General features: G+C 36.2%; 1 protein-coding gene across 1 annotated transcript in view; it reads right to left on the bottom strand.

Moving 5' to 3' along the window:
• Positions 1-12,724, bottom strand: part of LOC129421013 (neurotrypsin) — a 39,227-nt gene extending 26,503 nt beyond the window's left edge. The window contains exons 1-2 of the mRNA XM_055176271.2: positions 12,345-12,724; positions 5,694-5,736 (exon numbers count right to left, since the gene is read on the bottom strand). Coding sequence (XP_055032246.2) covers positions 5,694-5,736; positions 12,345-12,416 — 115 coding nt within the window. The 5' untranslated portion in view covers positions 12,417-12,724. The remainder of the gene's footprint in view (positions 1-5,693; positions 5,737-12,344) is intronic.
• Positions 12,725-13,644: the final 920 nt, after the last annotated feature.

Raw genomic sequence — 13,644 nt, 5'->3', positions numbered from 1 at the left:
ATAATAAAACATAACAGTTAAAGGTGATAGTTAACTCATTTGCCGCCAGCCTTTTTTTTTTATTTCCCGCCAGGGGCGGTTCTAGGGTCAGTGGATATTCGGGGCTTAGCCCAAAGACATCCAAGCATGTGTCAAAAATACACTTTTAATAGCTAAACATGATAAACATTTTCTAAGTGGTATTATTTTTGCCAGATTAACTTTTTTATAGTGCTCATTAAAATAAATATCTTCCACTGAGTTAAACTGAGAACACTTTACACTGATATCAAAGAAGTTGTTCACCTCAAAATGAAAATTCGGTCATCTTTTACCCCACTTCTTGTAATTTTAAACTTGTATGACTTCTGCAGAACACAAAATAATATATTTTGAAAAATATTGGTATCCCTAACACTACTCCCCCCCCATGACTTTGACTAATGCAAGTCAAAGGGGGGCCAACAGTTTTTTTTTAACATATTGGCTCTTTTTTTACTCTCCACTTAATTCATTGTTTCTTTATTTTATCCACAATTGTTCTCTCTTTAATATACACATCTTAATTTTTCTTGTTGGATTTCTTTTTAATGTCATATTTTCCCCCTTTCACACTCATCTCTTAATTCATCCAGGATAAATAAAAATTTCATCCAGGATATGTTCCTGGATCTCAAACTCAAACCCAAGATTAACATCTCTTTGCAGGGCTGCAAAGCTTTTTTAACATAAAATACACAGTATTTCTGTAAATTACATATTTTTCTATTATTTACCACAGAAAGCACTGTTTATATTGCATTTTCTTAACCTTATCTTAAATAACTGTAATATTAACACCTGGCACTAAACTAACACATTAAATTCCTGAATATGAATGTATTAATGATTATACATTTTCTGCAACCAGGTAGTGTTTCTGTTTTGATTTATTTAGGATTTTTTAAGTTACAGACTTGACTTGGTTATGTTCAATCTCTGTAAAAATGAATAAGGCTACTGCTCTATATGTGTAACTTAAGCACAGACACAGCAAGCAACATAATGATATATACTTCATACAATTCTTATATTAAGATGAGGGAGCTTCATAGCATACAGTCTTTTATTTTTGCACCTTTCTCCTCATCTTTCCTCTTTTCTTAACCTGGGCACTGATGACTTTTTAATCCGTGGTTTAGTATGGGTTACATCTCCATCTCTACAGTATATGAGGTGTTGCTATAAGCTGTGACTTGGCGTGAACTAACCCCGTGCAACTCTTTGAGTAAAGATGAGTAACCCCACAGACAGAGTATCAGATCTTCTCTAGACGAAAACTCCAAAGTCCCGACAAGATTAACTGATTATATGGTGGCAATGATATGGTTGACGTGTGGTGCATATGAGCAATCCGATCACGCATTTAGTTTACTCGCCGTCACGGAGAGCGCGCTCATGGTTGCGTAGCAACGAAAGACGCGCTACCTCTCACGCGCTTTGGAAGGAAAAAGAAACGTCTATAACACGCGTTTTTATCCGTTTACATAAATAATCAAACAAGCAAGTTGACAGTTCTTGACGAGAGATTTACAGTTCGGCTGTAATAGAAAATATTTTAAAAGATTAAAATTAGTGACGCGCATATTACAATCGGGGCTTTACAAAATAGATCCGGGGCTCAAGCCCCGCTAGCCCATGTCTAGCGCCGCCCATGTTTCGCGCCAGCATTATTTTGTGATTTTCACAAAAGTTTCCAATAAAAACTTCCAGGAAAATTTTCTTCTAAAAATATATAAACATACAAATATATAAAATGAAAGAACAGACCAAACTGAAAAAACAGAACAAAACAAAACAGGAAAAAAACATTTCATCCTATCTATATTTCTATATCTCTGCTTATAAACTTATAAATATGGGTATTTTTCTTTTTTTTGCAAAAAAGCTGAAAAAATAGCTTTTTGTAAAGGAATTTTGTTAGATATCAGATTCAGAATGATTATCAAAACATAAACGCAGTGTAAAATTAATAAATACTTTTTTGCTTCCGTTTTTTGATAAATTAGGGAAGTATGCCATCTAGTCGCGATATTACATTTAAAACCTCATCAGGAACACTTTATTTATGCAAATGTTTTCTCTTAAATGACAAGATATCTCGTCAATGGCGGGGAAAGAATTAAAAGTACATTTTAGCGGCATCTAGTAGTGAGATTGCGATTTGCAACTAACAGCTCACCCCTCAATTTCAAAACGCATATGGTAGCTGTCACAGGACAAACCTGCCCTCGTCTGAAACAACGAAGTGACAAAACGCACTCTATAGAATCGTTTGTCCATTTAGGGCTACTGAAGAAACATGACGGCGACTTTCATGTAAGAGGACCCGCAGTGTATGTATAAAAAAGGCTCATTAATAAAAACAATACAGTTCATTTTGTACAACACTGATAATATTTATATTGCATTTCTTTCAAGAGATCCTTCTAAACGTTACACAATGTACTTTTAACACTGAGAAAAAGTCATAAATCTTATGCACTGTTTCAAAGCTCTTTAGCTTGAATTCATTCAGAGCTAATGGAAGTGGAAATCAAGTCATTTACGCAAAGCATTCCGTATGCCGTACTTGGACACACACGCTCTCAGCTCAGAGTTTATTTATTCTCCCTCCCAGAATAATCCATTTTCCCACCACAATGAATATTTGATACGGTTCACACACAGGCTGTGGCGCGGTAACCGAGCATGAGAGCAGCTGCGTGGTGTGGGACCAATAGCAACATGATCGCATTAGGCCATTCACATTGGCACTGGCATTGAAATAATTGAAGATTATCTTTCATATTCTTAAAACGTGGTCCGAATCTCAGCACAAGGCGTTCTGTGTAAATATGTTATAAGAGGGCCTTGCCAAGGTAATCTTCAACAACAACACAGTAGAGATTTAAACAAACCCCTTACCTGTTTCCAATTGTGGACATGAAATTGATAGAAACATATTAAAGTCACAATGAAACGGAAGTAGCGATTACATTATTGTCTTGTATTATATCTGAGTGAAACGGCTTCTGAAATGTTAAAAAAGTACACTGTAAAAAATTAACTGTAATTTATGCAGCTGGTTGCCAGTAAGTTACTGTAAATTTAAGTTTATGTTATTTACTTGCAACAGTTTGTTTAAAGTTAAATAAACATTAAACATTAACAAGTCTTTATCTGTACAAAATAAAAATAAAATAACAGCCTCATGCAAAGCATTCTGGGAACCAGAAATCCTGTTTTTTCCTTCAGATTTTGTTTCCCAGAATGCTTTGCATGAGGCTGTTATTTTAGTTTTAGATAAGCGTTTTTGATTAAAGATTATGAGGGCACATGATTTTTTGTAAAACAATTAAGGTCACAAATTTGTAAAAAAAAATATTCCAAAAAAGTTTTTAACTTCAATTTCATGGCGACTTTAAATATTTTCATTACTTTAAAAAAAAACAACATGCAATACTCATTTAACCTATAGTGGCCGCCATTATGCTTCGTCTATAGTGCATTTTGGGTCAATGACATGTAATGGTCGTCGTGAAATTAGTCCCTCCAGATCGTATGATTCAACACATATTCAGCCAAAGTCCACATATTTATGCGGTGGCCGCATTTTATCGAATATGTTGGACTTTCGCAGCATAAATTGCATATTTCGTTGCGCAAAAAATATGGGGCTTGCATGATTTCATAATCCTCACATTTTCATAGCAAAAATCACATATATCTTAGCAGAAAGTTAAAAAAATTTGCATTTACTTCACACAAGTGCAGCCATGTCCCCTGTTGCCATGGGAACATTTTGAAGTGACGTGATTATATGACGTGAACATTATTGAAAAGCTGCAAAAGCTGCAACCACCGGCTGAACCAGTTTAATCCGCTTACCCGTTTCCTATCCCTATCGTGTTTATATATAAATTTATAATAATCTCTCTCAAGGGTTTTTCTCCTCCTAGGAGTTTTCCCACAGGGTTTTTCTCCTAGGGGTTTTTTCATCCCCGGGAGAGTCAGCCAACATTGGCTTAATTTAGCACTTTACATACGTTACAGTATTACCACGCTCGCTTGTACGGTTTCCTTCTTATATATTGATTATTCTGTGTTTTTCCCCCACATCTATTCATGTAAAGCTGCTTTGAAACAAAAAACAATTGTGAAAAGCGCTATATAACTGAATTCCCGCAATTTTTGCAAGTTCCCGCAATTTCACCTTATAAAATTGCATAAATATCCCGCATATTCCATCACATTTTTCAAGAAAAAGTGCCGCAAGATCAAGGATTTTTGCCCGCAACAATCACAAAAAATTTTCTTTTTCTGGAAGGACTGTGAAGTATTACTGCAGTTTACTATAGTAAATAAATACTGTGGTATCTAGTATAGTTTTCCATGTGAAAATGTTTTACTCCCCACTCCCAACTTTTTACCTCTCAGACTGTCTTTATTTTAATCATCATTAATTGTGTTTTTTCTGTATTATTCATCATTTATGATACTCTCTATATCATACTAAAAGGGCTGAACAGAAGACGCTGATGTATTTAAATGGCATGCAGCTTTCAAGACCACATACTGCTGCACACCTACAGTGCTCGGCAGTATGTGGTCTCATCTTCTGATTCACATCAGTTTACAATGTAATGATTTAAGACTTGTTTACCATGTTTACCTAGCTGAAGCATGAAACTATTTTTATTAAATACGACATTTGTACTGTTTTTCACATTCATATAGCCAAACCCAGTGTTAATCTATTACACCATACATGTGACTTTTATGTGCTCTCTTTTAACTTGGCCCACTAAGTAACCACACAAAATCTCCTGGCAACTGCATCGTGTGGCAACAATCACACGTTAGCAACTGCATCACATTGTCATAGCGGCAACATTATTTTGCATGTTCAAGATACACATTCGAATCACAGGATCAAAACCAAGAATCTTTAATATCCACTGTAGCACATTAACCTAAAAAAACACATTAAAGCAGAAAACAAACTAATGGGATCTATAAAATCTGACCTATTTCTTTTTAAGCATGAGGGATGCTACTGGCACAGTTCATACTTTCACTGAGACAAAAACCAAGCAAATCGTTCAATCTAAACTCAATCCATTATCGGCCCCATAAAGCCGTTTGATTGGCTGGGTCATGCTGGGCTGTTTATCTGTCCTGATGCAGCGACATCAAAGCGCTCCGAGTCATTAGCACTTTCGGATTGGTACTAGCAGATTGCACGCTGTCGAAGTGCATGGAAGAAAGATGAGAAGAAAATCTGACAGACCTCGAAATGATGGGACACCATCACAGAGCACTTGCCCTTATTAACCAGTCGCACCGGTAATATCGAGCGACCGGCGCGCAGCAGTGACTGTAGAGTAAATGTCATGTTTTGGAGCTCTGGGGAAATTGATGAATGATTTATCCAAAACAAGCCATCCCAAATCCATCATCCTCGGCTCATTACTATCGCGGCCTGAGCTGAATGAGATACAGCAGGATGTGACTAAACAAACAGTGGTTTTTAATTTTGCATACACCTCTATAATGCACAAAACAGACGCATGTGAGTCAGAACATTTGGGTAACGTAAAGGTGCCTCAAACATCCTCAAAACCTTGTTTAGTGGTTCTCAGAAGGGTTCTGCCAACTGAGGAACCCCAAATTTTTACAAAGAGATGACTTACCTGTATTCTGGACAGCATTCATGTAGCCATCTTCTCCATTCACCTAAGGAAGATAACAGAATAATTAAATAATTTGTTGTTCTGAAAAAAGTCTTCTTAGATGTGACAGATATTTGAACACCGTTACGTTCTGTTTCTGTCTACATTTCTTCCTGGCTCAGAAGAAACGGAGAGTCATCCCTGAGAGTGTTCCAGAAAACATGATATCTTTTAATATTCAAACTTTTCTTTACCTGCTTACTTTTACTGCACTGCGACAGAAATACAATTAGCCGATGCGTTTAGTGCCTTAATCTTTATAAGTAGCTGCCTTTCGGGAAAAAAAGGCAAACGAATCATTTGGATGAAGTTCAATCTAGCAGCCTTTCTACTAAACGGAAACGACAGATTCACTGCAGACTGAAAGTTATGGTTGTAAAAGACTTCAGATGACTCTGCAAACAATTTCACAACTGTAATTCCCAAGCTCTGATTTATAACAGCATAGCCATTTAGCTGAAAATCGAGCTTACAGCGTATTGACCGAATCTGACACTGGGTTTTCAAAGCATGCAAGCTAAATTTTAGGCTGCTGTCATGGTTGAGCACACCTTAGAAATGTGAAGGTTGCTGATAAGGCTTTAATATGTCAGGAATAAGAGAGAAAAGCTGTTCCTGTGATCTGAAATCCAACAAGCGCCGTTTAGTAAGGCAGGACCTCTGCTGTAATTCAAAGGTGGGTGGCAGAGTTTTCCAGAAGCAATCGGATTCTGCGCTTCCAAGTGATTTAGTGTTTTCTCTTGAGCATCACAGTAGACCATGCAGCAGGTAATCCAGACTATCTCACCAAGTATTCATTATTTGTGTATGTGATTTTGAAAAACAGTCTGGAACAGCGAGGTACAACCTAATTGAATATGGGTTTGGCTCAGACTTAAAGTTTGTTAGAAACGAACATTCTCATACAATTACCCTGAAAGTGAAAGAATTGCAAATGTTACAACTTACTCCATGGTTAGGGTTAACTGTAGTCTCAGCCTCAGACGTCATGCCCACAGACTGTTGGCTAAATGTCTGATGTTTTTCGAACACTTTTCTGGAAACCCTGTGAGAATTTCGAAGTCGTTTTGATTGGTTGAAATAAAACGGATTTCCACGAGACGCAAGTGTCGCGATTAGTTTTGATCCCTGAAAAACAAAGCTCTGACGTTCCATTGAGAAAGAGAATCAGTCATGTTCACGTGGATAATAATGACCAGCTATCATGACATTGGATTCTAAAAAATATGCAAAGTTCGCAGCATAGACTCTCTAAAAGACATCCAAGAGTTTTGCTTGAGGCAGTTAGTGGAGTCAAAAAGTTTGGTTCTCCTGAATTGCTTGTATGTGTTAAAAAGTGGAGAGATATGCTTCAAAAAGATGTTTAACGGGAGCGTCTCATTGGTGTAGCTGTTGATGAAGTGCACAATAATAATAATAATAATTCCTTACATTTATATAGCGCTTTTCTCAGTACTCAAAGCGCTTTACATATGAACGGGGTAATCTCCTGAACCACCACCCATGTGCAGCATCCACCTGGATGATGCGACGGCAGCCATATTGCGCCAGAACGCCCACCACACACCAGCTTATTAGTGGAGAGGAGACAGAGTGATATAGCCAATTAGTATGAGGGGATGATTAGTAGGCCAATGGGCAAGTTTGGCCAGGATGCCGGGGCACACCCCTACTCTTTTTTCGAAGGACATCCTGGGATTTTTAATGACCACAGAGAGTCAGGACCTCGGTTTAACGTCTCATCCGAAGGACGTTGTTCTATGGTGAGTAATGTTGTTTATTTAGATGCTATTCGGTTGCGGCTGGTTATTTCAATAACTGACTTGTTGCCAGCCGGCTCGTTATTGTGAGGAGTCCGAAACGTGACGCTAGACGAAACAAACTGTGATTGGTTGTTTGACATGTCGGTCAAACAGCTCGTGGGCAGGCTTTGTCCAGAAAAAGCAGCGAAAAACACCAGACCTCCAGTATTGAAGGTCTGGCTACGCAAGACTAGGTTAACTGTAACAGATGATTTAAGGGGTTTGTTGTAACACTTGCTAACTGCAAATAATTCAATACTATTCTATCTACAGCCACGGAAAAAATTTATAAATCCTTTCGTGTTTAAAGGTGGGGTGCATGATCTCTGAAAGCCAATGTTGATATTTGAAATCACCTTAACAAACACACCCCTACCCCAATACAATCTGGACCTTTTTTTGATAGACCCGCCCCACACATACGCAACCCAGGCAACGATGTTGGTTAGTAGACACGCCCCTTACTGCTGATTGGCTACAAGTTTGTTTTGGTTTTTTTAAAGTGTTTTCAAAAATCATGCACCCCGCCTTTAAGTAAAATGATCAATTTTGTTTCATTCTATCAACTACTGACAACATTTCTGCCAAATTCTTAATAAAAATAATGCTTTTATTTTATTTTAATGAGAAAAAATATGGTCAAAATAACAAAAAAATATGCAATGTCCGATCTTCAATACTGCAGAGAAAACAAGTTCAAGTCCATCACTGTAAAAAAAACTGTAGAAATGACAGTATTAATGGCAGCTGTTTGCCAGTATCTTAGAAATAAAGTACGGTGCAAGTGTTAGGCCACCACCACCAGACTTGTTGTTTTAGTAGTTTTTAATGTCCATCCATATTTATTTTTTTAGCTATCTTCCATATTTATTTTTTAAGCTATTTTATTAAGATACAAACAGAAAATACAGGAAATATGTACAAAAAAAGAAAAATTTAATTTTCAGGACTAAATGTCTTCTTTGGGCATTGTCTTTGTTTAGTGTGACCTCTCTTGGCACTAAACACATCTTGAGCGTTTTGAGCAGAATTAAGTAAAAAGACTAATTTCTTTAAAATTAGGATTTAATTTTATTTAGGTTTAAGAGATCCTGCAGTTTCCTGCTATTGCTAAAGTGGAAGGAGAGTTTACCTTAAAAACTTGACACATCAGTTTACATTGTTATACAGTTTTTAATACTATATACACATTTCCTGTATTTTCTGGATGTATTCTATTAAAGAGACTGAGAAACAATTATATATGATCACTATAACATTGTAAAAATAACAAAACTGGCATGGCGACCTACTGTACATTTATGCTATTTACTGGCAACAGTTTGTTCAAAGTTAAATGAACATTAAATATTAACAAGTTTTTGTATTTACATAATAAAACTTAAATAAAAGCCTTATGCAAAGCATTCTGGGAAACAAAATCTGAAGAAAAAAACTGAAAAAGGTTGATGAGGATTTCTGATTCCCGGAATGCTTTGCATAAGGCTTTTATTTAAGTTTTATTCTGTAAAGACAAAGTTGTTAATGTTTAATGTTCATTTAACTTTGAACAAACTGGTGCCAGTAAATAACATTCATTTAAATCTACAGTAAGTTACTGGCAACCAGCTGCATAACTACAGCTAATTTTTTAGTTATTGTTAATTTCAACATTAAATACATTTTTTAAGTTATATTTTTGGGGGGCTTTTTCTGCATTTATTGTGCAAATGAGCTGATCTTTGCACTAAATGGCAGTGCTGTGGTTGGATAGTGCCGATTAAGGGGCGGTATTATCCCCTTCTGACATCACAAGGGGAGCCAATTTTTATTAACCTCTTTTTTCACATGCTTGCAGATAATGGTTTACCAGAACTAAGTTACTGGGTTGATCTTTTTCACATTTTCTAGGTTGATAGAAGCACTAGGGACCCCATTGTAGCACTTAAACATGGAAAAATTTTCATGATATGCCAGATTTTCATGATATGTCCCCTTCAAATAAAAATGTTAAAATATAGCCTTATTCTAAAATGTTACCAAATAGTTGGTAAAGTGCATGTGCCACTTTTGCATCAAACAAAGACCACAAATACTGCCTGCTTTTCAAGCAAGGTACTGGAGGATGTGCTGGAAGTGACGTGACTTATTTTCGATACAGCCCTAGCTTCAATTACCTTATTGCTTATATAAAGCAGTTATGATACAATACAAATATTACAGACAAAAAAATATGTATCAACGCAACATTCATGAAGTTAAATCACTAAAAGTCTTCCTTCAGCTGGAAAAATAGTCCCTAATCAACTGTATACATTCTGTACTTTTACGTTGTTAAGGGTGCTGCGCAGTGATACACAAAATCGATGGGTGCAGCGGTCATAGTTGTTTAATTGTAAATCAGAATCAAGGACTGAAACTAACCAAGTTTAACAAACACTCACACAGAGCAGTTTGTCTGTTTAAAGCTACTGTAGAAACATGGTGGCACAAAATGGCGACTTCCATGTATGGGGACTGTGGTGTATGTAGATAAAAATGGCTTATTCTAAGGTAATAAAAACAATACAGTTCACTATGTAAGGTCTATACAACACTGATTTTATAGTTATTTATATTATATTGCATTTCTGTCAAGAGGTCTTTCTATAAGTTACACAATGCACCCTTTGACCAAAAGGGACTTTGCAGAACCAAAAATGGATCATCAGTATTACTGTGAAGAACCCTTTAGCACCTTTATTTTTAAGATTGTCTGTCTGTAGACATACCAGCCACCACATTGACTTTATTAATTTACGAGCAATAAACTGCTTTGAGAATGTAGCACCACAAGCAAAGCACCTCCAGGTTAACTGCATTATAGATAACAAGCCCCAGTTATGCAGCCTAATATTCGTGCTCATATTAACACACTCGCTTCAGTTACAGCCATAATTGCATCTGTCACTCTCATTCTAAAGCATCAACTGAGGCCAGTATGACACTGTCTGTTGCTTTGAAAGAGCAAAACAGAAACCATAAGAAAAAAGCTTCGAGTTACATTCGGTTTTCCGTTATTATCTGATAATGCATTTTTAATTCTATACGAACATGAGGCTGGTATATATTCTCTTTTGTATAGCACAGATGAGGGGACATATGAGCAGGTGGGTTTTACTGGCAGCTGCAAATAGAAGACAGCACACAACAACCTTGGAGATGTCTATAGCCTGTGGCACCTAACTAAAAAACAAACAGTGCGCTGTGATCGCTATCTCTGAGTCTATGTGAATGCACATTTTAAAATGTATATAGATATATTGAATAAATCACAAGCTGAGCCCTTTAAAACAAATTTTGTTTGGGATATAAATGCTACAGTTTCTATAATGATGGAGAGCATAAAATCTGTGATGAAGCACGGCAGGCACACTTCCAATTAAATATTTCCAATAGTGCTGCAGTTTCACCGCCCAAACAGATGTTAAGGATCTCTAGTTCAGTGGCGGATGTGAAGATGAAAGTACAATCATGTTGAAAAACACTGATGTCTATTTGCGTTTTTCCATGAGATACAATGCAGTCTGAAGCATTTGAAGCCGTTATGTTCCTGTAGCTCAGTTTGTAGAGCATCGTGTTGGGAAAACAAAGGTCATGGGTCAATCTCAGAAAAAATTGCCTATTGATGCAATAATTTACAGTATTTATATTGAACGCACTGTACGCACTTTGGATAAGTGTCTACCAAATGCATAAATGCAAATGTATTGAGTAGACATTACTATGTGACCCTGGACCACAATAAAGGTCATAAAGGTTAATTTTCTGAAAATGAGCTTTATATCTTTTGAAAGCTGAGTAAATATGACAATATTTAGTTGAGATACAACTATTTTAAAATTTTGAAACTGAAAAAAAATCACCTTTTAAGTTGTTTATATGTTTACAAAAATATCTTCATGGAACATGATCTTAATATCATAATGATTTTTGGCATAAAAAAATCTATATTTTGATTGTATTGTTAGCTATTGGGTATATACTCGTTTGACTTATATGGTTTTGTGATCTAGGGTCACATATGTAAATGTTAATATGTAAATAATGATTTCTTATTGGTTATAATGTAATAATAGCAATAAAGCTTTATATATCACTAAAGAAAGAAACCAAACATTATTAATAAACAACATTCAAAAAAGGTCAGAAATGGTCCCTAGCTGCCACTGGGGGAACCCCCCTTCAAAAAGACTCCTTTAAACAGTTCATATTAGTACCTTAAAGGTACATATTGGTACCAAATGTATACACATCTGTATAAATGGTACATTGGTACATAGGACTTTTAAAGTGGTATTGCCCCAATGACAGCTTGGGACAATGTTTTACTGATATTGTTGCAAAATATGGGTTAATGTTTTGTTCTTAAGAAACGAAATCTTTCTGTGTGCAGGTTCTCCATCCAGATTAAAGATAAGGTAACCAAAAAAGAAACCGCTAAATTATAATTAAATTTATTCATAGCATTAATAAGGCTGTTTGTATGAATGCAATTTCAAAATGTATATCGTTCAAAAGACATTTCGATCACACACAAGGTTTGCACAGCAAGCATGTCACATCCTCTAATAGAGGGAGGTGGCTATGCCTGAATCCACCTAAGAGCATGTGAGGCTTTTATTGCACAATGACAGAAGATACTGCCTGAAAATCACACTTTACAATCATGCGGCATTTGTTATCGGGTCAGAAATAAGATGCAGTGTGAAGATCATACACCTCATTATTTTTCACAAAAGAAGGGCGCATTTGTTCCCATTATTGAACATCACCCAAAGGCGCGTCTTACCTCCGCGATCGCCGGTACCCAAAGCGCAAAAACACCGACCAGGACGAGCATCCTGCACACTCTCGCATCCATCCCTATCTCCGGCTCTGGGTCACTGTCATTGTCCGGTATCAGATGGCACTTTTGTCCTGTAGGACTCCGGTTGAATTTGGGAACGAGCGCGCTGATAAACGCTTTGAAAGGCGCGGTCGTGTGGATGCTGCGTAAACGCGTCGGTTTCCAGGGCGAGTGATGTACTGCTCCTCCGTGACCTGTCGTAGGTTGATGTGTGATGTCTGATCGGTGTTGTGGAGTAATGATGAGATGCACACACCCCTAGAAAAGACCCACGCGCTCGCGCACTTACGTACCTGCAGCCAACAGACTGGGCGTTTCTGCCTTACAGTGCACATCTGACAATATAAATCAACCACAATAACAATTTAATTAACAAATCAATATCTTAAATGTATCCCTGTGAGAGCATTTATTTGCAATTGTAATAATAACAATAAATAAACATTTCTCCTATATATAAAAGGCAAAATAATTTATAAAGCAGTTTTAAATGTGTAAAAATTTAAAGTAAAATGTATGCTTTGCTTTTTTCTTTAATAAATACACGTAAAATACAATAGAAATGTTTTTACTATAGTTGTATTATGGTTGCAAACCTTGATATGTTGCATGGGCATAAAAATTTAAATATACAGAGACAAAAAATACAGTCAAGTTTGGAAGTGCATTACGAACACAGTTTAGTAATAGTGCCTTTATATTTCTTTAAATAATATAATAAACATACCTTACAATAAACAGATAACCACATTACAGGTGGTAGAAAATGGATAGCTATGTTGTATGTTTTTTTTTTAAATGACCTTTCAATAAATCAAGGACAATACTTGAATAAAGAAACATATAAAACATAACTATTTGTGCTATAAAGGTTAAAAAACATAAATAATATAAAACACTTTAGTTTTACCATTCTGGGATTGTTTACAGTTAACCGACAGGTTTTAAATTAAGCATTTTTACATTGTTTTTAATCATTTAGCAGCAAAGAAGCCTCTGCATTTGTGACATCAAATGTGAATGGCACGCATGACCATCCAATGATAGCCTAGGTGATAAAAACTCAGATGACACTTAATAATAAGGTCATAAGGAGAAGGCAGACAGTTACCAGATCGATTAACACCAGGAGAACTAATACAGACAAGTGTGATTTCTCAGGACAAGTTTTATAACTTCTCAGGTTTTATAAATGTTTCGCCTGGGGCTTACCCTTGATATATTCAAATTCAGGTACAGATAT

This window comes from Misgurnus anguillicaudatus, chromosome 4, assembly GCF_027580225.2.
Source record: "Misgurnus anguillicaudatus chromosome 4, ASM2758022v2, whole genome shotgun sequence".
Lineage (NCBI taxonomy): Eukaryota > Metazoa > Chordata > Actinopteri > Cypriniformes > Cobitidae > Misgurnus > Misgurnus anguillicaudatus.
This window is presented reverse-complemented; position numbering and strand designations above follow the sequence as displayed.